Source organism: Lepisma saccharinum, chromosome 2 (assembly GCF_977018435.1).
Source record: "Lepisma saccharinum chromosome 2, izLepSacc3.1, whole genome shotgun sequence".
Lineage (NCBI taxonomy): Eukaryota > Metazoa > Arthropoda > Insecta > Zygentoma > Lepismatidae > Lepisma > Lepisma saccharinum.
The window spans coordinates 38,026,254-38,053,867 of NC_139230.1; the positions used below are offsets into that span (position 1 = coordinate 38,026,254).

A 27,614-nucleotide genomic window follows, 5' to 3' on the forward strand; every position below is an offset into this window, starting at 1 on the left:
AAGTACCAGGATAAACGTACCAATAATAATAACAATAACAATAATAACAACAACAATAACAAAAATAATAATAATAATCGTTTATTTTAAGTGTTGAGCACAGTATGAAACCAAATACAGCACTAAGTCAAATACAAAAGTACAAAGTTACACGAATCAAATACGTAAGCTGTAGAATAACATAACATAACAAGTTAGCATATTTACACTTCAAGTTACAGTTTTCAACGAGATCTATTATATCTCTGAAACTAATAATTGTTTATTGTTATATAATATTGTGCACTTAACTGTGTATTGTTCTAATAATAATAATAATAATCATATTTATTGAAGTGATAACGATAATAATAATAATAATAATAATAGTAGTAGTAGTAGTAGTATCAAAGTCGTTATTATCGTAAATTACGCAAAAAAGGGGTAGAGGTCGGTGCTGAAGCATTTGTGTTGGAAAAAACGATTTGAAATATATTTCTTTCAAAACGTTCAATTTCACATTAATAATGGAAAACAAGCACACACAACTTTATTTTTGAAAGGCAGGAAATGCATGATAAATACGTTCCGAATATAATTATTTTTTTACATGTAACATGTATAACTTTCATGTAGATCATATGTTTGCAAAAAAAGCAACATGGAGCGACGTAAAATAAGAAAATGCATATGCAACTTTGTAATACTAAATTGTGTATGTATTCAAACTTTCTTTAACACTATGCATACAACATATATTATTTCCATTCATCCACCTCATAATAAAACAACAGCAAAAATTATATAAATTTTCTCTGAAATGTGCACGCTCCTTTTCCTCCAAACAATTGTTCATGCATTTATGACAAAATCAATGAATCTTCTCTCTCTGTTAATTTACAATGCATTAGAGAATACTATCATAAATTGCGAGCGAAGCGAGCAAGAAAACTTTTAGATCCAATTTTATGCAAACTGAAAACCATATAGATTTAACAGGGTGCACATAATTTCACTGTGCGCCATGGCATTCTCTCTTTCATATTTTTTTTCTTTAGATCATTGTTTCTCAACCTATGGGGCGTGGGTCCCGAGGGGGGGGGGTCTGATGGGTCGCGAAGTTGGGCTCGAAAATGTATTGACTGTGTCATAAAAACCTATTGTCGGGCTTAGGCGCCGAATGATCTAAATAGATCGTTCAGCGCCCAGGCACGAACTCCTCCGCCCACTAGCTATCATTGATTGATTTGTTTTATTTTACTTCGCGGTTTGTGCCTCTTGGCTAATTTGCGAAGATGGGGATGAGTGATGAAATGATGAAATTGATGAATGCACATTTTACAAACAACCATGCCCGAGCGGGATTCGAACCCGGGACCCCTGGCGTCGCAGCGCGATGTGCTAACCACTCAGCCACGGGGTCCGGTACTAGCTATGACTCTGAACTTGATAACATTGAGAAAAGGAGGCACTGCGAGCGAAGTGAGCAAGAACATTTTACGAAATATATTTCTATTTGCATAAAATTTGAAATCATGGGGAACAATTGCCCCTCTGTGGTTCTGCAGGTGCCCTTGGCCGTCAATATTTGCCCCCCTTGAATCGATTTCCGCCCAAGGTTGGGGGGCAATGTCCTCCATCTTCTCCCCCTGTAGTTGCGCCACTGACGGAGAGAGTCTGTTAATCGGATTAGTGATTGTCATCACAGGCTCACATTCAGAGCTGCCGGGTTCAAAATTGATTCAACGGGATATTTTTCATGTGATGTATTAAATTAATTGAATGGGACTGTTATTTACATTCTACTCAAGAATTATTTTCTAAAACCTCCACTGCAAATAACTTGACTTTTTCGTAACCAACAACAAATTACCAGTCCTTTACATTACTTGTGCCTCTTCAGTTTCCATAATGCATGACTGCAAGGAACATTAGTTCGACAACATTAGCGAACACGTTAGGTGAGTAAACCAAGTTGAAATAGCCAACCTGCGTATTGGACAGTTTATCACGTATATCGCCCATCACCAATGCAGGAGGGAAGTACGTTGGCGCGCATTCGCCATCTTTTATCGGTTCTGATTCACTAGTGCCAAGATGTTGGTTCCGTGTGAATGAAATGTTGCAGGGTATTGGGGCCCCGCACGTGACTGGTGCAATGTGTGGTTCAGATGCATTTCACGATTTCAGTTTAGTTCAAAGAAGCAGTTCATGTTCTGACGACGCTGCATGTTGGTTAATTCTTGCCTTTTACGTGAAACCTTCTCAGGCATTACACAGAGTCGCAGAGCCACTGAGGTCCACAGGACCATAGAGGTCGAGCTCGAGCGGGTTTAGCTGACGACACGATCTAGTCAATATAGGTTCCGTGTTCGAGTCCTGACCTGGGCATTTGGGAGTATCCCTGCATCAGTTTTTATCTAATCATTACCAGTCTCCATCGTCATGAATAGACAAAATTTGCACACAAAATAAGAAAAGTAACCAATTTTTGAAGTCCATATCAGGTTGGGCAAAGATATGGTGTGTCCACGAAGAGGTGTGGTTGATGAGGGTTAAAACTAATACTTCATCTCCGTCATGAATTGTTACGTTGAAATAGAACGGTAATTTGATAATAGCTTCTTACTTTTTTCGATATTACACCACACGTTAAAATATTATAAATTTGAGAGACATTTGTTCTTTACGATTTGTTGTTCGAATTCAATTCCTTAATTTTTGCACAGATAGGCTAATCGGGACTGGACCTACAGTTTAAAGTGGGATCCGAACCACTGTGTAATGCAGGGGCTTCCGGATGCCGTAGTGGTAACGTCGTCCCCATATAATTAAAGACACCCTATAGTTCGGATCCCACTATAAACTGTAGGTCCAGTCCAGATTATTCTTTCTGTGCATAAAGTGGACTTAAATCCAAACAAAACAGTGTGCAATTTGCTTCCACTGGGTGTCCAACCCGGGATCCCTTGATTGCAAAGCCAGGGCGACGATTTTTCGTGTGTGTATATAGTGTCAAAACATGTGTTGTTGAATTGTTGTTGTGAATCCACTTTATGCACAGAAAGGCTGATCGGGACCGGACCTACAGTTTAAAGTGGAATACGAACCACTATGCCATGTGCTTCCACAGGTACCGAACCCGAGACCCCTTGGTTACAAGGCGACGAAGTTACCACTACGCCAGCGAGGAAGCTCGTTATACGCACCGGTGGAGAAAATTTTAGTTTGCATTGTTTGCAGTCTACATTTTATTCGAGAAAAATTTACTTCTTTTTTTAAAGCTTTTGTAACAACTTGGAATCTATGAACTATACCACTGTCATATTTTGTTTGTTCTTTACGCCAATTTGTGCATATAAGAAGAAAAATCAATCGTACCTTGCATAGGCGTAACTAAAATTATCAAGTTTACTCAAATTTAATACGTAGTAATTTTGTTAACCTCATCGGACCTGATGAGCAAAGTAATAAGTAATTTTTATGATTTCTTTAGTGAAATAGTCTTGGACACTATTTTGATGGGATAGCATATAAGCCCCAAATTCGATTCTGCGCTTCAAAGTTGGGTCCCAAATTGTGCCCATGGTACCTTGTCAATGATATGCGAGCCTATGTCCAAAAAGTTCATCTAATTCATCCAAATCATTGCGATTTGCCTGAAGAGACAGAAGACGGCGTAAAAAATGTAATTTATCTTACGCTACTTTCTTTCATTTTTGGTCAATCGCGACAATGATGATGAGTAATGATTAAATTAAATTTATGAAGAGACACTCGCAAAATAAAACGTGCTCACGCCAGGACTCGAACGTGTGAACCTGGAGGTCGCGAGATTTAAAACCGACCACTTTACGCAAGTCGAACCGACGCGTCGTAGACTAAGAAAAAGGCCATGCAAAACCAGAGCGCTGGGCTCGAATTCTAGATAATGCCCAGTCGTTTTTTCTTGTTTCCTAATTCATCTATTTAATCAATTCACTATACGATCTCATCGTTGTGGTTAACCTAGCGCGGTAAGAAAGTAGCCATAGCCAAACATACAAATAAGAGGAGTATGGCTCAATACTTCCGTTAGGGTCAAAGTGGTCCGCACGTTGAAAAAGCGTCCTGATCAAGCAATATGATCCAAGAGCCATATAACTGGAATGGAAAGAAAAAGCATACTTTATTTTATGCGTGGGTCAGACTAACCTCCACGCTAGTGCCTGCGAGTTGGAGTAAAATTGAAATTGGCACTTCTTGATCGCTGATAAACACCACGATCTCAAATTGAACAATGAACTCTCGATGCCTTCTTTCGTTTTTTGTTTACCTTGTGGGAAAACTCAGACCGTATCTTGAGTGCACGACTCCGTTCTACAGTGTTGTTCTTGAGAGCATTGAACACATGGAAGGATCCTCCGGGCATTGACAGGGTCGTACTGTCATTCCAGTTTTTACCGCGTGGAGCGCTCGGGTAGGGATTTCTTATTTCCTCCCGTATCGTAGCGAGAGCCTCCACGTGACAAAGCAGCGAATCTCATTGGTCTCGTCCTCGCAGTCGTAACGGCTGTGTTGTATTCCAGTTCCGTTCATCCCCTACCCGCAAGTGGACTGTTCCAACGACGCGTCTCTTGGAAACTTGTCTCTATCTTCTCTAAGCGGGGAAGTTTAAACCCAATATGGCGGCAAGTGCAGCGGACGCGATTGCTTCGGCTCCACAGACATTGGGTTGTTTCAATACAGATTTATTACAAACTGCCCACGATAAATTTTGGACGGCCGGTGTTGTAGCGACAGCGTCTACAGGTAGTTTTTGGGACGATGATCCGGAAGAAAAAGTGAAGAAGAAGATTAACGAACTGAAGCGCAAGTTCCACAACGGTCGTCAACTACAAATCAAACATTTACCACGTGACGTCACTGAAGAGGTAAGTGTGAAATAATACTTTTTTGAGCGAATATAAGGGTAGTGTAACGTAAAGTGTCAGATTCGTTTGATTTAACCATGCTTTTCATTCACGACACAGCCGTAGAACTCTGGCATTAAGAAACTTGCCAAATTTTAAATTAACGTTCAGCAGTTTTTTGTTGTATTTTTTGTTCGCGGTGGAGAATCGTGATTTACGCCGAAAAAATTTGTTAATATTGATCGCACAAAGTACAATATGAAAACCAGATAAATAACTCATGGGAATGTAATTCTCCGTTTATATATTATTTTTATTGCGCTCTTGTATCATCTTTGTACGCGAAGTCACCACAGGCGAGTTTGGACTTGGAACCATCCTGTTTGTCTCATTTGTTTATTTTAGATAACGTGGCTTGGGTGTGTTAACCAAAAGTTTTATTCCTGGTAGCCAAACAGTGGTGGTGCAAGCGTTCTAAAGAATGTCGAATACTACGGTAGATTGAGTTTCCCGCACAAGCTGACCTTGAAATATTAACTTTCACCTTGAACTGTGTTCGAACCGGTTACATATACAACGTAGCATGGCTCAATATACTTTGTGACAATTGCGTTTAGTGCCAAAAAGTGCAATTGGTCTAAGTCTTTCACGTGTCTGATTGATTGTGTCGTGAAATATTCGTATGCAGTTGGGAAAAAAAGTTCACGCACTTGGTTTGTTTATATTTGTATTTTCTTATTTGATAATAGCTTTTCTACTTTTGTTGGGTAATTGCAGCGATGAAAATTGATTTGAGTTTGTTATATAGCGTCGGTTTTCTTCCACTTTGGACTAATCGCGACGATGAAGATTAACTATTATAGATTTAATGGATGACAATAAAAACAAAAAAAGAAGAGCTTCGAATCCAAAGCGAATTTACAATGTATTTGCAGTTTATCTTTTTATACTTTGACTTGCGATCAATGTTTCTTTTATAGTGGTCAAAATAATAGTAATAATAAAACAAAATCTAGGTGGAATGCGAATTTATTTTACTGGTCTCGATTTTAATTAAATGGAAACACCCCCACACAGCCCTTCTTATAAATCGTTCTCACGCAATCATACATTACCAACTTGAGTATCTTTCACCTAGTAATTAAGGGGTCCCGGATTTGATTCACAGTGTGTAGTTGTTAGGATCTCGCTTTTCAATCCCGATTTTCCCATATGATTTCAGTAATGGGGTTAAAAACTTTGTGGATTACCTTTCGAAGTTCCGTACGCAAAAGTCGCTTCCGTTTCGAGTTGAATTCACAATCTCGTGCCGATAGTTCCGAGTTCGAATTCAGTCCAAAGCGTGGGCGTTTCATCGAGTTTATTCTTTCACTAAGGTCAACACAAATTTTTTGAAATAATAATTATAATAATAAAATCATCTTTATTAGAGCGAGCGTGTTTCGGCCTCAAGGGCTGCTCTTACAACAGACCCTTTTCTGATGTTAAATAATCAAATATAAGCAAACTTAGACCTACTAATGAAATATTTTTCCTTTGGTTTACAACGAAGTCCTATTTTGTTGACAATGGTGCAAAATGAAAGGCACTTACATGAGTGCGGGCTGTCTCCAAGGTCATGGAATGTCATTGCGCCCTTTTTCTCTTACCGCGAGGACCATTTGGATGTGAAATTTCCTTTGTTTATGGCTTTGGTGCATGCTGTAAAGAATGGTTCACTTACTTTATCATTGCGATCATTTTAACTTCTCCATATCACATTGACCTTTCTTGAGGAATTACGTTGTTTGGCCATTGTTCAGATCTTTATTAGCAAAATCGGTCGTTTTTACTTTGCTATACGAAGCCTGAGCATTTCCGTGAGCTTTTTATGTGACGATTATGCTCATGCTGGTCGAGATTCAATAAGGGGTTGTTAGTTTGTAGTTCGGTACTATATTTCTAGCTTTTCTCCTATTAGTGGCAATGATGAGGATGGGAAAAACGTACAAACATCCATGGCTTACTTTAGATTCTAAACTAAGTTTCCCGTAACTCATTATCTTGCCAATGAAGATTTCAGGCTCTAATCCTGACCCGGGCATTTCTGTGTGAGTAAAATGTTTGTTTCATCCAAACGTTCACTCTCATCGTCGCGATTAGCCAAAAGTGGCAGACAGCGAAGTAAAATAAGAAAAAATGCTGAATTTTTTCATCTGTCTCAGCGAGTGGGGGGAGAGGTGCAAGATATTTCGGCAAGTTTGTTCTTTATATATTGTAGTATGTTTCCAGGGAAGCTAATTATGGGTGTGTTATTTTGCCTTAAAGTAGATATAACACAAGGAAAATATTTTCCAAATATCGTCTTGTGCTTTGTAACAATGACAGCATGCTGTCAATTCACTTGCACGTGTGATAACAGTGCACATGACTTAGCTCTTTTCAGTTGTTGACTTCAAGTTCAAGTATTTGTCAGATAAGTCGACAAATGGACATTTTATTGTTAGCATCCAAATATATTGCTTAGGTAAGCTTGCGTATGGTTGCGCGTGTATGCTTTGAGAAGTTGAAGTTTCGACTTTGCCATTTCCATCAACGTAAAGAGACAGTATTATATTGATAGTTTGTTTACAGTATCTGTCGTTTGCATCCGTGGTGGAGTGGTCAGCGACGGGTCCCGAGTTCGAATCATCGCTAAAGCATGGACGTTTCATTTAGCGTGTCCTGTCGTCTGTATTCATCGTTGCGACCAACCAAGAGACATAGAAAAGCAATGTGAAATAATAAAACCCAAAATGCAAACTAGAATTTCGACCACTGCTAAGTCCGCAATCTTCTAGCGACATGGCGAAGATTTGTTTATGTATGGTAGAACGCAGTGTGTAAACATCGCGTGTGGCTGATTGCTTGTGACTGAGAGAGAGACGTGAGGTCAGCAAGTGATGGCAAAGGTCCATCAAAAGTGCAAGCGGGCGTAGCGTGGTCGGCTCCGGCGCATCATTTGCGAAAGTTCCTGTTTCAAGTACACAAGAGACCGTTTGAATATTGCCTGTTACGAGCATGGATGGTTTAGTGGTGTAGTGTTAATATTTGCCAAACATACATGGGGCATGAAACTAATAAATTTTCAATGTGACCTATGTTTATTGGTGAAGAGAAATAGCAGCTCTTCGTGACTGGTTGATTTGTTGAGATTGACCAGTTGGGGGAGTCGGTGTATAAATTTTTGATGACAGTCAGGAAGATGAGGCGCGAGTTAAATGTAGGAAGGCCATAATAATTAAACCATTTTCATAGTATCGATTTAAATTAAATTTGGGAGCAGAGTTTGATACCCCGGATCCCAGTTTAAGGTGTAATTCAAGTTCCGATCAGCATTTCCGTGCATAAAGTAGGCTTAAAACAAGAAGTTAAATAAAAAAACTGACACTAAATTAAGTTTTAATGGGATGGGGGGGATCAGTGCTTAGCCTATTTACTCCACCATGTCCTTAATATTCAAATGCACGAAATGTCTTGCGGAAATAAGTCCCTTATCAAGACTAAAACAGCACTATCCTGTGATGAGTATAATCGTAATACCCAAGATGAGAACTGAAACTGTAATGAACGCTAGAGTGCAAGAACAAGCCATAGGATATTGCAAAATCCCTCAAAGGACCGCACAGTCTGTGCGTCCAGGTGCAAGAACCTCGTTCTGCAAGAATGTAGTTTCTAGGGTGAAATGCGGGGAAGATACATTCACATTTGAGTGCCTGAGGGAAGGGCCACTCCTTACACCCCTGATGATTGATTTTTTACTTCACTTTTCTGTCACCTTTGGCTAATCGCGAAGATGAGGATAAGTGATGAAATTGATGAAGGTACGCTTGCAAAGAACACCCATGCCCAGGCCGGGATTTGAATCCGGGACCCCTGGCGTCGTAGCGCGCTGCCCTAATCACTCCGCCAAGGAGGTTGGTCCATCCCTGGTAGTGACAAGCTGAGGAACATGTTGCTATTTCGTTTTACCAGGACATATATATGCACATGCGGTGCAACTAGTCTTATGGGAACGTATCCCGTGGCATTCTGCGAAACAGCCTGATGCGTTCTCCATGGCTTTCTTGGTATTTCGCGCGATTTCTTGGATTTCCCAATAGGCCCGGGCCTAGAGCGGAACTTTGGTAGGGACTGTACGATTGTTTGTTTCAAATTTATAAAAAGGTAAGGTAAAGTGTTCCACTGTGCATAGCACCACGCCATGAAGGCGTATAGGGGGTGTGGGGGTAACGCCCCACACTTTCTTGATCCGGTCGTGAGTGGGGGAGATGTGATCAGCATCACGCCCCTGACCGCCTTTACCCCCCAGGGTTTCCCCCAGGTACCCATGTTATTCGACGCTGGGTGGGCGCCGGGGCCGCTTCCACCGTTAGAAAAGTTCCCGGATTTGAACCGGCCGGGGATCGAACCCGGGACCTTGAGCATGGTAGTCAGACGCGTTACCGAATGAGCCACCGCGGCCGGATTGCCTCTTTTTTTTCCTCCGGACACACGAATGGAATGACTTAATGTAGTTGTATTGTAAATATAAGTTAAATAAATTAGAAATAAAGGACTTCTCTGAAAAACAAGGTAAATGTTAAAATGTAATTTATATAATTTATGTCATATCGCTTTGTTACATTTTTTGTATGTAACTATCACTTAATTAATACTGCATGCCGTTAATAGTAAAAATAGTAATACAGAAAATAATGATTTTTTTCATTCTTGATAAACGGTATGTGGGGCGGCAGAGCTTGTTTGGCCTAGGACGGCAAAGGGGTAAATCTGGCCCTGATTTCGCCTGAACTGAAACAATAATGTGAAGATAAATTGTTCAAGGGAAAGGGGTAGAAGGGCTTTATTTCAGATGCCAAGGAAAGATGGATGAATTAGTATTTGGCAAGGACCTTTAAGCGTGCTTTGAGATGTCATTAAGCCCAATTTTACAATTCATTTCGCTTCTTTTTTTGCGTTTGGCACTTCACCAATATCGTAATGGGTCGTTAAAATTCGTAGACCATGATTTTAAAAACACTGTTGCTCCTTTTTTCGTGCAAGAGCGTGGGTTAAAGTGATTTCTCGATTAATTGACCATTTTTTAGTGTATTTACCCATTTTGATAGAGTAGGCTGTAAAAAGCACGTTAAAACACCCATTAGTTTGTTTGTTATGATCGGGGTTCGAGTTGTCGACACGCAGCATAAGAGGCACTGGTAAGGTGAAGAGAGCTAAGGTTTATTATCAGGTGCATTGTAAACGAATGCATATGTATGCTTACGTTGAAAATGCGAGAGGAATTTGGAGTTAATGATAAAAGTGGAAAATTTATCGGAAGTTTTGGCGATGTAATAAATATTCCCGGAAATCTTTATATTTCCTTGAACATAAACGCATGCTACCATTTCAGTTTTCCCTTTGACGACCTTGGCAGTAGGCAATTTTCATCTGACTCCTATAATATTTTCGAAATTGTAATGCAAGAATGTGTGTACACACAATTACACACATATATACTTATGTGTTTCTGTGTGTGTGTGTAACAACATGCGTTTCAATTAAGAATTATACTGTGAACATGCGAATCGAATACTGCTTGTTAAGATAAAAAGTAAAATTATATGAATACTGCTTGTTAAGATAAGAAAGTAAAATTATATCACGAAAGTTGAACTGTTAAGCATTTAAAAAATAATTGAGAAATTAGATTGCAGTGCAGTCGATAAATTGATTTCTCGATTGAAAGGAAGATATGTGGAAATCCGTGAATCGATGTCAGCTGAAATAATTTGTTGACCTTTGTAATGATAGGATTAGTCGTTTCCATTTGTATCATGTTCTTTCCTATCGCAAGCGTTGCTAGCAAAACTATCTTTGTGAAGTTGATACTGGTTCTTGGATTATGCCAATATGGGGTTGAAAACAGTTGTGTACTGTAAAAATGCAATAGTCACTGCAAGTATGGTCATGTATGAAAATGTTTAATTTATAAAGAGTATAGGACAGAAGCTTTGATTGCAAATACAAACATTCAGAGCATCATTGGAAAGGCATTACTTAAGAGACCAAGATGCAAGATGTTTTAACATGGAACAATCAAAGCGAATGTTACGAACCCGTTCTGAGTATTGACACTTCGGCAGCCCTTTGCCTTGTAAATTCGAGTGTGACCGCAGCAGGGTAGTCGTCAATAATCAAGCTTCAGTTTCGATTTTCAGTTTTAGTCAACTGTTCGAAAAGGCCCTGGAGCAACGCTGTCATGTCAGAATGTTATTGATTTGTTCCACAGATATTTGAAAAATTTTAAAAACTTGCATTTATGTGAATTTGATGTTGAACGGTTTGATTTCCTATGTGTACGCTTCGGCATGGCGAGAGAATAAAATCTATTCACGCTGCATGCATTACATCAGATCTCTTCTGGCCCGTCTAGTGAAAAATAAGTCAACAGTTTTCGCCCGTTCATGCAAGTATATGTATTTACCAGATTGATCAAAATCGTATATTAGGCGAGATAGTCAGTTGCGTTTGTATTTAGAATGGTGCCGTTCCAAGCACCTGAATACCAAACCTAATATTTTATTTGTTTTGTCGAATTGTTAGTAACCTACGGCAAACCACAGAAGTAAATACGTGGATGTATTATATGCATACATTTATTTGTATTAAACCGATTCGGACAACATGTTCTATTATAATTCCCTCTTGAACAAGGACAAGTTTACATTTTACCAGAATGTAGTGATCACGATCATTTTTCTCCTTTATTTATGTAGAACTACATATTGTAACAATGTTGTATTACATTGGAGTGTAGTACATTGTAGTTTTAAGTTAAATTTCTTCTTCAGGTGAAAGTAACATACCAGGCTTTTTAAAAAGATGCTTTTACCAAGTGCTATTTCTGATTGCACTGATAACATTGTAGCTTTCCCGTGCGGGTATAATTACTGCTGTTTGAGCAACGTTGTTTCTTCCAGGCCAACGAGGCTCTGGCGCCTGGATTCACAGCCAGTATGATATTCTATGAGATTGTATTGCCGTCTCTCTTTACGGCCTCAGCTTTTAACTAGGGTATGGAGATTTTATCCTCAGAGAGAGTATAGCTTTAGTTGTTGGTAATAGTCTACGAGAGCATTAGTTGTAGAAATTGATTGAAGGAAATTTAACAATTTTTTTTATTCAAGAATTGTTAACATTTTTTTTTTGTTTATCTTGTTAGGGTCCTGTCTTTCATTTTGTTTTAGTTAAGGGTGCAAATAGCCTATGTGCTGACGTACCCGTAATTTTAAAATCAATTAATCAATATTTGGAGTTGCACAAGCAAAATGTGCCTTTCCATTTTACATTAGGTTTTACCGAAGTAGCTACCCCAAAACACTCAAACTGAGGTTATATCGTCGAAAGCCAACGGATTCATTCGTTGCCACCATTACAGCGGCAAGGTTTGTAGTAAATACTTATCCGAGACGACCTTCCTTTTTTTCCAAACTCTTAACATCTGTCCGAGGAGAAGTGAAGAAGCGGCGGCTCTTTCTTTCTGCGTTTCTGAAGACTTCACTGCTCGGAGCGATTTAAGATTTGTAGGTTACAGTGAGAATGATTATTACATGCTAATTTGGTCTCTTCATCTTGCCTTGTAGCTCGGTCTGGCAAAGTTTCTGGCACTTCGGCAAAGGTTTCGTGTGTCCTTAGCAAAGAACATCAGAATCTTTCATTCGTGGCACAGAAGACCTCTTTTTACGCGAAATCTACCAGTCTGCGTAAACTGCTGGTTAACATAGAGCGTTACCAAAGCAGAGGGGTAGAATCTAGTAGAAAAGACAGAAAGTACGTGTTTGATCTTCCATTTCCGTTCCCATATTCCGTTATTATCAAGAATCATAAATTCGGATCACTGTTATTTTGCAGGGGGTTTTTTTCGTCGCAGTTTTGCTCCTTTTGGTTATTCCCGATGTTGAGTTTAGTTTTAAGGACAATTTTTGCACCGACAGGCTATTCAAGACTCGTCCTACGGTTTCAAGTGGGATACAAACGTTGTGAGCCTCAACCGGGTATCGTACCCGGGACCCCTTGATCACAAGGCGACGATGATGGTTAGATGGAAATGATGAAGGGACACTCGCAAAGAACGAGACTTGAACCGGAGACCTTCGGTGGCGAGACCGAAAGTCGACTATTAACACGGTCGGCCACCGATCCTGCCTCGGATCACTAAAGTTAATTTAGTGCTCTAGGGACGCAACGCAAAGTAACCCCAAATAAACATTCAGTTAGTAATTCATCTTTATATTTCGGTTATTTTACGCCGCTGTTCTACCTATTGGGTTAATCGAGAAGATGATTGATGATCTGATGAAATGGATGATGGGACAAACACAATCATACCCTCCAGGCTTCGAACCTTCATAGCACGTTAGGATGACCATTGGGCCAATCAGGTCGGCTAAGTCGGTACTAGATATGAACTTAGATTTTTCAAACGTGGTGACGTCGAAAGCGATGAATATTATAGTGCCTCTTAAGTTATAATATAATGGTTTCGACTGAACACTTATCAGTTTCAATATTTTTAGTTTTTATACGAAGATGTAGAACTACGGTTAATCATTACCTTTAATAATAAAATGACACGCTGATAAAGCTTGACTACACTGATAGTGGGAGAAACGAGCCATTGGCGGGAAGAGTAAGATTCAGTACCTACAGATGAAAATGATACTACTGTAAGCATATTATATCCCGTTGGTGCATTTAATTCTGATATTGAGTGGGTTTTGGCTACCATGTTGAATAATTCAAAACTCTAAGCACGAAAAGAAAAAGTATTAAATTTTTTCCGTAGTAAAAAAATAGGTTTTGTTTCTGGCATTCAAGCTGTATATAGTTTACATTTTGTTTCGCGCGGTGCAACTTTCTAATGAATTTCAGACGATGTCTAAATAGCATATTTCACTCCTGTGAATCATATAATAATTTTTCTGGTCTCATTTCAAAATATTTATATTTATTGACACATTTCAGTTACTCTATTCATTCCAAATTATTCAGGGCAAAACATTTCGTTAAACATGATTTTTAAAATTTAACGTATTATATTTTTTAGATTTAACGTAATAGAGACGCCACTGGTAACCAGCATGTTTTATAAAGCAGGATCATTCTCTGTTTTTGGTTGTTGCACCTATTTACTTTACCATGTAGTCAGAGACAATGTCGTTCACGTTCCAAGAAAATCTTTTGTTTTACCTAACTTGTATGCAAATAGTTCAACATTATTCAGTCTCGCTTGTTTTTAAGTTCCTCGATAAGAATTACAGGATACAGTGTGAATCACTCCATTGTGTTGTGTGACTCATACTTTCAGTTTAAATTATTCTCAGAAGAACACGATTTTATGTTTCTAGTTAAAATTGCAACACAAGCGTAGGACTGAAACACATTTAGACACGTAGATATTGATATTGTAGCCGGTTCGGTGGCCAAGCGCGTGAATTTGTCAACTTTCGATCTTGCCACCGAAGTTCCCGGGGATGGTTGTTCTTTGATAGTGTTCCTTCATCAATTTCATCAATGATTCTCATCGTCGGGATTGTCAAAAGTAGTAGAAAAGCGACGCTAAATAAACTACAAACACAAATACGATATTGACATTATTGGCATGGGCGATATCGACATTATCGGTATTGTCATCGATATTTTCAATACTCGATACGTCGACTCGAATGATGTCGGAAAGTTGATATTACAAAGCACTATCCCAGTATCCTGATCTTGAATCCTAAATAACTTCAGAAACAAAAAGTGATGCTCTGTGATGTCCTTCAGATCAAGTCCTTTGTAATTCAAGAGCACTCGATCCCTTGGCAATCGGAACAAAAAGTCGATAATCTTGAGAGATATGTGAAGCAGATTTCATTTACAGTTAACGTTGCTGCAATAATTAAATTATTAGGAAAAACTTGCATGATACTCGTGTATTAGATATCAGAAAATCTTACGTGGTAATGATGAGCAGTAGCAATAAGCATCCGTTGAACAGTGTCGGTCTCTGCTAGAAGGGAAATAGGAATGCAATTGGTAGACCTTCATTTTCTCATCAGCCCGGTGACTGAGCGTTAAGTGGTAGACTTTCGATTTCTTTACTGAAGTTCCCGGGTTCGAGTCCCGATCTGCACGTTCTTGGCAGGTGCCCCTTCATAAGTTTCATGTAATCATCATTCATCTTCATCGTTGCAATTAGCCAAAAGTGGAAGAAAAGCGACGCTATATAACAAAAATGCAAATTGAACAATTTACCATGTAAATGAATATGACGAATTTTCAATTCAAGATGGCGGCCGTAGTCCACCCCCTTGAGTAAAAGTAAAACTCACAAGGCAATACACGATGCAAGGTTGTTTTTCTAGATAGGGTGTTTTTTCAATAAGTCCCTAAGAAGCCCGTACTCCAGACTGTGCAGTTACAACGTGATGTCTCCCCCTCCGAGAACAGAACCAGTATTGTTTACCTTCTTACAAGCCAAACCATGGCGAGAACTTTAGTGAGGTGGTGTTCTTCATCGAAAGATTTGTGTGGACCCAACTGGAAATATGGGATATGACGTCATCTTTGAGCATACCCCTTTGCAATTCCTGCCAAGGGATTTCACAGTACCCTCCAGGTCGCCTTTATCTTCCTCGGAAATCAAAGAATTTATAAATAGCACTTACCCTCGACATTTTCCTTGAAAGAGTACCCAATAATCCCCAAGGATACGAAGGGTAACAAGCTGGATTCCATAAAGTTGACCTGCCTGGCTGCAGTGCTGCCAACTTTGAAAAGGGGAGGCAAATGCCGCTGTGTCTTGCAGCTTTTGACAGGGTTGAAGATCCGTCCGAGTTCAAAGTTTTAATCCTGGCTGTTATCCGAGATAGACAATCTCAAAATGATAATGTGTGGATGTATAAAGTCCTTTCTTCCTCTCCATGCTGGTTGGAGAAAATTAACTTAATTTGAAGAGCGAGGAGAAGAAAACTTCATTGGCATTGCGGAGGAAAGCTTGGGACGAAAGCAGGTCTATAAAAGCGAAAGTGGTCACTAGGGGGTAGTAAGGGAAGCACATCAGAGTCAAAAAGCGTGTCGGTTAGGGTGGATGATAGCCCTGTGTATTTTCTGACAGGCTTTATGGCCTTAGAAAGTACATTACCTTTTCCACGCCTGCATTATCTATTTTGGTTAGATGCGTGTTATTGCGTGAAAAACAGTCTGACTTCATACGCATTTAACAGCCCTCTGTTGTTCAAATTGGTTAGAAACAATAGCGTATTTCGGCGAAGTCTCCCGATATGCAGTCTGGAAAAAATCACGATTATCAGTTGTTGACTTTAAATATTCTTATTTTATAAAGCACAGTTATATTATGAATATTTCATAGTGCAATTAAAATGGCAAATGCGTAATTCACGGATTAATAATACAAATACACACTGTAAAAATCCAGAAATTAAACTGTAGTTACGCGACTGGTCAGACGTTGTGCTTCCTTCCGTTCAATTCATACTGCTCATAGTATTTATTAAGTTTCTCCTTTCGGCCTCAGAAAACTGAAACACTATTTATGGAAAATACTTCAAGTCCTTGGCCGAAGCACAGAGTTCCTGGCAAAAATTTCTGAGTCAGTTGTTGGATTCACTTTCTTGCTAAAAGATTGATTGATTGAGTTCGTGTATTAAGTCCACTTTATGCACAGTAAGGCTAATCGGGACTGGACCTACAGTTGAACGTGGGATCCGAACCACTATGTACCTCCACCGGGTATCGAACCTGGAACCCCTTGATTACAAGACGACGACGTTATCACTGCCCCATCTGGGAAGCCACTTCTTCCTACAAGAACTATTAGTATCTTCAGATGTATTCGGTTGGTTTCATAATTTCCATGCCAGCTGATGTTAACGACCAAATTGAGTTTTTAGATAGTTTTAATTCAGTGTTTAACAAAACGCAAGAGTGCCTAATTTTAATTGCATTTTTTTATTTTACGTCGCTTTATTTCCAATTTGAGTAAATCGCGACGATGAGAATGAATGGTAATTAGATTAAATTGATGAAGGGGCAATCGCAAAGTGACACAAATGCTTAAGTCGCGATTCGAACTCAGTACCTTTTGAGGCGAGATCGTGAGTTGACAACTCAATGCACGGGGCTACCGAGGAAGAAACACCGAGCGGTTTGGAACAAGAGGATGAATTCATTTTATTAAAGAAAACCGCCAGTGTGACTGTGGCATTTCAGAACATATGATGGGCCTTTCCGGAAGGCTTCGTATTCATGGTGTCTCGGATTCGATCCCCGGTTTCGAATCCTACTCTAAACTGTAGGTCCAACCCTGATTAGCCCATCTTCGCATAAAGTGAACTTAAAAACTCGAAATAAATTATCGGTTCCTTTATTGCTGTCACTCGTTTCAGAAAGTCAATGGTAATACGTATGAAAGTCTGCTTACCTTTTCAATCCCCCAAGGGTCCCGGGTTCGAATGTCTGTCTGGGCATGCGTTCGTTTATCAATTTCATCATATTATCATTCGTCATCATCTTCGGGATTAGCCAAAAGTGGCAGAAAAGCGAAGTAGAATAAACCAACCCAAACCTTTTCAATCCAAAAGGTCAAGGGAACACCCTGAGCATAACCAGAAATAAACTCACTTTTGCTGTTACGATAGAATAGTTGACTTCTAAAGAAACAAATTGAAGGATATTTTTAATCTTAGAGTTGAAGAAGTGTATTTTCTGGAAATTCAATTGTTAATGCAGAACACGCGTGTAGCAATATTTAAACTTTGTTCTCTAAAACTGGGTGCAGGGGTTTTTATGAGAGACATCCATCTCCCCTCCCCTTTAACCTTAGTCCCCGCACCATAATCTACTTTTCCTTATGTAGACTGTTCACAGGTAGCTACCGGCGACAGCTGTTCACCGAGTCCTCACCAGCTTATTTCAGTTTGTGGAAGTGAGCTTTTAAGAAGACTGGTAATGCGTGGGACCTGTCGGTGTGCTCTGTCAGGCTCTAGAGCACTTCGTTGAGGATCGTAAATTGCAGGCGTAGTTACAGAGTAAGGATTGTTAGAGAAAATTGGATTCAAACTGCTTGTCATAGACAACCTGAAACTTTTGTTCGCTGGCTTGACAGGCGCGACCTAACCTTGGCAGACTGCTGTTCCTTTTGTCGGGTTTTAGCACGTCACATTGATTTTGATGTAGACTTTAAGATAAAGATTGCTCCATCTTCTGTTTCTTTCTTTTGACCTCATGCTCCTTTTGTCAAAAGATATTATGAAAGTTGTTTATGCACACAGACCAATCGAAGCTGGATTAATAAGGAATCGAACTAGCAACTGCGATCTCTTGATCACTGTGTGATATATATATATATATATATATATATATATATATATATATATTATAAAGGAGCTACGTGAATAATATGTAACTTAACAAACTTTAAAAAAGGTTATATACACCCATATTGCGCTTTGAAATTTAATAGGGACTGGACTTATAGCTTAAAGTGGGAACCGAACTACTACGTGCCTACAAGGGGTATCGAATCCGAAACCCGTCGATTACAAGCCAACGGCAAAACTTAGTAGGCAGGCGTTGTCATCGCGATTCCAGTATTTGTTTCCCTTAATGCGATTAAAAATAATTGTTATTGATATCGCCTGAGGTCTTATTAGATTTTAATCCATCAGAATTGCCGGCCCCAGTGGCGGAGTGGTTATTTAGCACATCGCGCTACGACGCCAGGGGTCCCGGGTTCGAATCCCGGCCTGGGCATCAATGTTTGTGAGTGTCCATTCATCAGTTTCATCATGTCATCGCTCATCCCCATCTTCGCAAATTAGCCAAAAGTGGCACAAAAAGCGAAGTAAAATAAAGCAAATCAATCAATTCAACAGAATTGTATCTGTACAAACCGACTTGATGTTTGGTCAAAATTGTGTGTGTGTGTATATATATATATATATATATATATATATATATATATATATATATATAGTTGGTATTGTGAGAATCAGAGATTTTATTCAGTCTTGTGTGGTGGAACAATCAGCCGTAGAACATGGCAAAAGCGGTGATTGCGTATGCTAATATGGGTTATGTATAATCTTTCAGTTTGCCTTAAAGTTCTTCAGTATTATCACTCACCCATTTCTAATATCAATTTGTATTTTTGTACATTTACATTCGTTATTTTACGCTGCTCTAGGTTGATCGCGACGATGAGAATGAATGGTGAAGCTATTAAATGGATAATAAATAATCACTGTGTGGCGTTCATTCCTTATCCAAGATTCGGATATTCTCTCCACCACATAGGATGTCAAGATTAATTATAATTAGTTTTTTGAACCATGCGTTTGATTAGGAGAGTTTTGAACTTTGAATCCTCATGGTTAGCGTTGCTAGATTAATGAAGCCATTTCATGCTCAAGAATATATTGTTAAAGCGCCACAACTACAATCAGTGGTATATTTTCAGTTTTCCATGTCGCACTTCTGCCTCGGTCGGCTGTGTAGAATGAAGAACAGCGTTTATTCCATATTTTTGCGTTAAACCGCGTTTGGTCTAAGCTGTTATTGTTCCTAAGCTTGTCGAACGTTGGTCATTCCAGCAGAAACAAAACAGCGTTGTCGCTACCTACTCCTAACGTTGGGGATCCATGCTATGGATAAGAATTCACAAACTTACGTACAGAAAGCATACTGACCAAGACAACAAAAATGCGGATTATACTACAAAGTGGGAACAACGTGTGTGCAAGGTCAGCTTCTCAAGTTTCCATACTCTCCTCTCGGTCCAGCTGACATTTCCCTCGTTTCTGATTGGCACAGGAACTTCGAGCAATCTCAAGCGCGAGATAGGTAACAGCTCGGACAAAACGCAGTTTAGTAAGATATTGCGCAACGTGGTAAGATAAATGAGCATCCATTTTTTTTCCCTCCAAGCTGTTATCGCTTCGTTTGGTTGACATGCATTATCTTTCACCTAGGTAGGCGTTTCTCTTCACGAGTAGATAATAACCGTCTTTGCATAGCATTGTCAAACTTTCATTTTCACCGGCTAAGTATAATTTTTGCTGCTATTCCTACGGGCAGCATACTTATTGATTTTATTTCATGAGTGTGGTTTTTCACATGTTGGAATTTCTGTGCAAGAATGAAGCTTCGCCGTGAAGCTTTTTGATAGGCATCTGTTATCTTGATTTTCCTGTTAATGGCTGTAACATGTTGGAAACATGCTGATTGGTATTGCCAACGTCCGTGAACTTGAAATCTTTAATATCAAGAGTTGGATGTCAAGATTTCTCTTTATCCATATCCCGAAGGAAATGTAGGCCATGAATGGATTCAAGATGCATATTGTTACATTGCCTTCACTTATCTCGCATGGTTCTATCCCCCCCCCCCCTTCGAAAGTTACGTAAATACCTCTCAAATTATTATAATTGAATGAGTCCTTGAATCATTCTCGTCTCGGAGTGAAGTTTGGGAAAATTGCCGTGCTGAAAGTAAGTAAAAAGTTAGATCGTTTCTGCATTGAAACGTGTGATAAAGTGTGACTGTTTGTTTACACGTTGTACTGGTTCTCTTAATGTCGTTCATTTTTACATTTAGGTTAACCCCCACGGTGTGTATGAAGTGGTACTGGGTTTATGTATATCTTGACTTGCCTCTGTTGGAAAGCAGTTGGTGCTGGCACCAAAGGTTCTGGATTCGAGCCCTGAACGTGAGCGTATATTTGTGAATGTCCCTTCCTCAATTTCATTAGTTTCATGTAATTTTAGTATTGGACACCATGAAGGGAACTTCCGTGTAATGATTGTCTTTGCCGCTGCGGTCAACAAGAACGTTTCTCTCGAAGCTCAGCTCAATGTTCAAGTTCTAGGTAATAAAACTGTCAAAGGAGTCTGCTCAATGGACTTTTCTTGTATAACTTGTGCAAGTTTTCACACGCTGTGCTCTTTGAAGTCACTAAAATGAATTCGCGCGTTGCATTCAAAAGGCAGCGGCCTGTTTGAATAACCAACTTTGAACTTCAGCCTGACCCTTGGACACCAAGCACGTGCTAAATGTAGAAGCTACCACTCGGAATGTCGGCAACTCCTTTATCTTCCTAACTGCTTTGGCTGATTTCTCGCTCTCATGCTTGCAGTAGAATGTTTGGTTCACGGTACAACTATGGTTGTATGCAGGAGTGCATCATCCCTTCACTTTCTCTGTCTATTCGCGACCTTAAAGTAAAAAGGTTCTATCTACACTTTTGTGCGAAAATGAGTTTGTGACCTTAAGCAGACCATTGGTTTACATTCTTTGTACTCCGTAAAGATCATGCTTCGAAGTATATTAGTTTCGAAAAAATCAACGGAGTAAAAAAGTACTATCTGCAAATGAGGTTTCAAGTTGGGGCAAAAAAATTCTATCTGCTTTGTTTCCGGACAAATGGCACAACGTTCATCTTCTATGTATCCATCTATTGGAACCTGCAACGTAGAGAGGAAGCAATTAAGTAAAGAAAAAGTGTCAGATCTCACTTATATGATGAAGTGGATGCCGGCTGTGGACCAACGTTACTTTGCTACGGTGCTGAAGAGAAACAGGGGCCGTTTACTCACTGTACCCTCTCGAGAATTACGTCGATTGTTTTTTTTTACATCGACATATTTCAATGTTTAACGTAATGTAAAAGTGGTTCCAGCGTTAGGAAAGCAAAACCATGGAGATATTTGATTCCAAAAAATGGCCCACGTAAGTTAAACCTGCAATTTCGGAGTATTTCCTCAGCTTTTTGTTAGTAAAATCTTTGTATGCACACTAAAATAGCGAAAGAACACATCAAAAATAACTATCAGTACCAAACCTAACAATCCTAACCTAACTACTTATCTGCTGTTGAGGAAAGTCGTTTGGGTGCTACATTCACTTGCGCAAAGACTTCGTGCTGTTCTGCTACACGGTAAAGAAATACGATAAAACAATAGACGTACTGTACTTCACAATAACACATTTCTTAGAACTCAAATCAACTGAAAACATTCATAAACAACACAATCTTCATAAACAATGCAAAATATTTAACTTTCTGCAGGGGGCACAGTGTGTCAAGGGTACCGAGAAACATATAAGATACTATTTTTCCATTTGTTTCCAGTCTTGTTGTCAATAAGCGATACCTACCCTCAATGAGTACAAATACTTTTCATTTTCTTATCAGAAGGATATGCAGTAGCATGTTCTGTTAAAATGAACGTTTTGTGTTAATACTGGGATTATATACTGCAACACTATTTACAACATGGTTACTTTTTTCAACTGACTCACATGTCAATACTTTCTATTAAACATTATTTCAAAATCCAATCTTCACACACTTACGTAATTGGTTTACAAATACAATTTGTATTTTGTACTCTGGAGCACTTTTGACATCTTATTTACTTTAACATGTACATAGTTCATGCAGAATATATAATAACTAGAATATAACTAATTTCTCACCTTTCTTTTTTTTTTGCAAAAAGTTTGAATATTTAAGAGATAACCTTTTTACTCTCATCTGAAACGTTACTTTTGGAGTAAAAAGGTTCTAACTGCAAATTCGACGTTGCAATACCTGAACATTAGTAATATTTTTTCATTAATTTTCCTGTATATATTAGAGAGGGAGGGATCACTATACAATTCCAGAGGTTCGAATCCCGCTCGGGCATGGTTGTTTGTGAATGTCCATTCATCAATTTCATCACCCATCCCCATCTTCGCAAATTAGCCAAGAGGCACAAAACGCGAAGTAAAATAAAATATATCAAATAAATAAAAAAAAACTTGTTGGAATAATTAGTTTTCCCTGTGCACATAGTCAAATCTTTAACTAGCTCTCCTGGGAATATTACGACTTGGCAGATAGAACCTTTTTACTTTAAGGTCGCGTATTATTTCATTACCACCAGCGCACAAAACGTTGCTTTATCGTTCTCAACCCCAAATTACCTCTCAATGGAAATGAGGGGAACTAATAATAATAGTGATCATGGAAGAGAGCAAGCCCATTTCCTATTAGCATGTGTGTAAGAAATACCAATGAACCAACCATTCAGAAACAATTTTATTTTATTTCTTTGTTTCGTTTAGCATTCCATGTAAGTTAATTATGGATTTCCTTTTTATCGGGGTATAAGGGGGTGACCTTTGCTGAAGGCACCTACAAGTCACCCCCATATCCACGCAGTACACGCCGGTAACTACAGTGTTGCAGGCCAACGGGGCTCTGGCGCCTGGACTCGCAGTCACTATGATTCTCTGTGGAGCGTGTGTTGTGTCGACCACATATGTTTGTGATTTCCCTTTCATCCTCATCTTCGCGATTAGCCAGAATTGACAGAAAAGCTAAGTAAAATAAAACAAATAAAATCCTTATTTTTTGCTTAATATGTCGTCGTCTCGTTATTCCTTCTCTATCAACGCACAAGTGGTCCCGGGTTCGATACCTGGTGGAAGCACATAGTGGTTCGGAACCCAGTTTAAACTGTAGGACCAGTCCCGATTAATCTTTTTTGTTCATAAAGTGGACTTTAAAAGAACTCAGCCAGAAAGAACTCTATTAACGCAGTTTTAAATTATTTTATTATATCAGCATCAATATGTTCGGAAAGTTTACACATCGCATTCTTTTTTGTCTGCAGGTAAAAAAAGCTGTTATATATTCGTAATAACAAATACAAAGACAAATATGTTATGTTAGATTAAGCCCTAATACAAATTATAAACAATGTAATTTAATTTATTTTACATTGCTAAAACAACAAATATATAATACTCGTATCCATAAATCCCAGAGCCTGGCAAATATCGGTACCCACAAAAGATCTTTGTGTGAACTTTACTCGCTAGTCGACAAAGTGAACACTGCTGTTACTTCACGTAAAGATGGAGACTTGACATAATTGGACATCTCTGGGTTAATATTACTACAATAGTGGCTTGTGACCCAAGCTCCCAATTTATCGGTGCGGAAAAAGAAATTACGGAATTTAAAATTTCATGACCTGAAAGAAATGGCAGATAAAAATGTACTTCTATTTAATCATGCATCATTATAAATATATTTAATGAGAAAAGTGATACAATAAATATAATAAACGTGTTTTCTTCTAAATACAACCTAACAAACGTGCACAACGTTGCCTATAAACTTTCCATGATGGCGGAATACAAAATATCCCACGAGGTTACACTGTCAATCTCTTGGGCATTTGAGACCTCCCCGATGGCGCAGTGGTAGCGTCGTCGCCTTGAAATCAAGGGGCCCCGGGTCGATACCGGTGGAGGCACATAGTGGTTCGGATCCCACTTTAAACTGTAGGTCCAGTCCCGATTACCCTTACTGTGCATAACGTGGGCTTAAAACGCCGCTATCGCAAGCGGTGTGAAACATTCAATGTAGTGTAATTTTTCTGTAAGGTGAATTTATGCTGCGCCGAAACCTGTCAGTCGTGATTGTCGTTGTGGAGGCGTTGGAATGGATCGATTCAAATCGCCACGGATTATGTATAATTCTAATCTGACAGCATCGGCGAAGAAGCACGTGAGACCCAGATGGAGTAAATAATTCATGACACTGAATCAGACATCATGAAACCGTTTGTGACATCTGCCTGTTCATCACCTCTGCAGTCATTCAATCTCGCGGCTGAGGTGGCGACAAGATTCAGGTAGACACATGCATATTCTGTGGCCGATCGAGTTGAGTGCTGGACTCGCGATCATGTCACAAGAAGTTCGAGTCCTGATCCGGACATGGGTGTGTGTTCTTTAGTCAACTATTCTAATAATGATCGTTGTCGTCGCTATTTATATTTAGAACAGGGGTAAGTTCTCAGTCAGCGATTGTACTCTACTTTGTTTGATTTGCTTTATTTTACTTAGCTTCTTGTGTCGCATTTGGCTAATTTGCGAAGATGGGAATGAGTGATGATATGATGAAATTGATGAATGGACACTCACAAACATCCATGTCCAGGCCAGGATTCGAACCCGGAACCCCTGGCGTCGTAGCGCCATGTGCTAACCACTCCGCCACGGGGACGGCTACTCTACTTTGAAACGTAACGTAACGAGCTTTGGGTAAATTCTCTTTCTCTGCTGCAACTTCTACTCTTACTTTCGAACACATTTTTTTTCAATACTGCACCTGAAATATTAATACGAATTACAAATAACAGAATTTGATTATTCGTGCCATGGCACGATAGTCTAAAGTGTGTTCTGGATATCCTAGCATTATCCTTCGGATAATATTCGCCTTAAAACGAAAAAGCACCATTGCAGTCGAAGTTTGAAAGTGCGACCACCCAAATTCGAGAGCATAGATGCCTCATCTATTAGATACTTCTTACTACAATGTATCATATTGTATAGCATGTTTCAGTTACAATTAATTGCAACGGTAGACCGGCATTGAAACTTGATTAATATAAATATGATATCCATTGTATTTTTGCATGCTTGGTTAAAAAAATGTTGAACTTGTCAGTATTGTACAAAGGAGCATTCCTGAATACATTTTAGAACATTAGCATAGATCAGTTTTTGACCTTGCTAATATCCAAACAAGTAGCAGCATTGTTTCTTTGAAAGTTGTTTATTCTCAACCTTTTGTAGACAGTTGAATGACGAATAGCTTTGTTTAACCGATGTCGACCTTCTTTAATGAGAATTTGTCATCGAATTAACTTCGTACTTGACTTGTTGGTTTTTGTCTAATTTGTGCAAATAACATATTTGTGGGGACTGTAGGTTAGTCACTCGAAGCAGAGATACAATTGCGAATTGTTAAAGTGAAATATCTCGGAACAGTGGGGGCCACTTTTCTATTGGAAACTTGTAGGAAACTATCTAGTGAAACTTGTTCAAAAGGAACTATTGATCTTAATTTAAGATTATCTTCATGTTGCCTACTGGTTCCTACCACAGTTTCCAGAGTTGAGACTGGCGAAGCAATTGGTCAGAGTTATATTCATCTTGGCGCTTTTAAGTCAACGGTGTTTTGTCAGTCGTGGCTTTTTTCACTTCATATTTTTTTTTGAAATGTTCTTTTTCTTTTTAAAAATACATATTTACAACGAAATGTGTTACTTGTCAGCATCGCAGTGCTTTGTCAATCTTGTCCGTTGAGCTATTTTAATTCGGTCTCCGGACGTAGCCTAAAACCTGTAAACCAGATCTACATACTACTGCAAAATATACCTTCACTTGGAACCGAACTGGGAAGCCCCTGATTACAAAGTGACAACGTTAACCAACGCGCTATCAGAAAGGCGCTTCTAACATAGTAGGAATGTGTTTAAAATTCTTTGTGTATTCTCTGAAGCCATTTAAGAGTCATTTGATTTCCGAACAATTTCAACCAAGGAATGCTTACCGCTGTTATTTCATTGTGCAGAAGAGCTTACAAAGTCATGAGTAACCTCAGGATAATTGACGTCACCTCAGAACAAAAAAAAACAACATATCGTCAGCTTACGTAGAGAGCAGGCTTTCACCATGCGTTTGTTTTTTAAACTTTTATTTTCGCATCCTTCTGCCGTGACGATAACGGCCGTTATTAGATTCAAATTTCAAAGTTGAATCAAATCAAGAAATGGTTATGGGCGTTCCATTTGCTTTTCTTTTTTCAGCTTCATTTAATCTTCATTTATTTCAGTGTCGTTAACCTAGATATACGACGTTAAATAAACCAAGAGGCACACATTAACTTCATCGTTATTAGCATCCATTTCAATTCCCGCTGTTAGCGCAATATTGGAAGTAGACGCCGTAAAAGAATGTGATGAATGACAAGAAAACTGAATAGCCCGACCCTGTGGCCGAGTGGTTAGCACATCGCGTTGCGACGCCAAGGGTCCCGGGTTCGTGGTTGTTTGTGAATGTCCATTCATCAATTTCATCATTTCATCACTCATCCCCATCTTCGCAAATTAGCCAAGAGGCACAAAACGCGAAGTAAAATAAACTAAATCAAATCAAATCAAAGAAAACTGAATGTGTGACTTCGGAACCAATGGTTAGGATTTTAGGTAAAACCTTAAGTTTTATCCCGTTTAATCTCTATATATTCTTTGTCAAAGGCTAGCCAAGATAGTTCCGAACCACTATGCAATGTGCCTCCACCTGAGATCGAGTCCTCGATTGCAAGCTATACATTCTAATACTCGGCTTCGAATCAAGTACGACTTACTGACTGAAAATTTTATTTGACTTATTATTTCGCATGTCTGCCACTTTGACTAATCGCGAAGATGAGGATCAGTGATGATATGATGAAATTGATGAAGGGACATTCACAAAGAACACCCATGCTCAGTCCGGGATTCGAACCCGGGACCCCTGGCGTTGTAGCACTCTGTGCTGACTGACGTCGAAGAACCGTGAGTTGGAAATGCCATTTCTTTCTCGGGATGTGGCACCAAGCGCGATAACAGACACGGGAAATCAACTTTCATCATGGCCGTTTTGATATAAGCATTAAGCTTTTCACCTTTGAAATGAGCTGTTACCTTGTCTGAAAGAAATAAATGGAAGTTTTAGGACGCAGCTAGGATTTCTGTTGCTCGTAGCCAGAGTCGTAATTAAATTAATGTTGCATAGCCATAGGGTGCGTGTTTGGGAAGACCGGAATGCTCTTGGTGATGAACTCGT

General features: G+C 39.1%; 1 protein-coding gene across 1 annotated transcript in view; it reads left to right on the top strand.

Annotated features, from left to right (window-relative positions):
• The first annotated feature begins 4,517 nt into the window (after nucleotides 1-4,517).
• LOC145983998 (ribonucleoprotein PTB-binding 1-like) overlaps nucleotides 4,518-27,614 on the top strand; it is a 167,959-nt gene continuing 144,862 nt past the window's right edge. Inside the window, exon 1 of the mRNA XM_083117276.1 lies at nucleotides 4,518-4,892. Coding sequence (XP_082973402.1) covers nucleotides 4,644-4,892 — 249 coding nt within the window. The 5' untranslated portion in view covers nucleotides 4,518-4,643. The remainder of the gene's footprint in view (nucleotides 4,893-27,614) is intronic.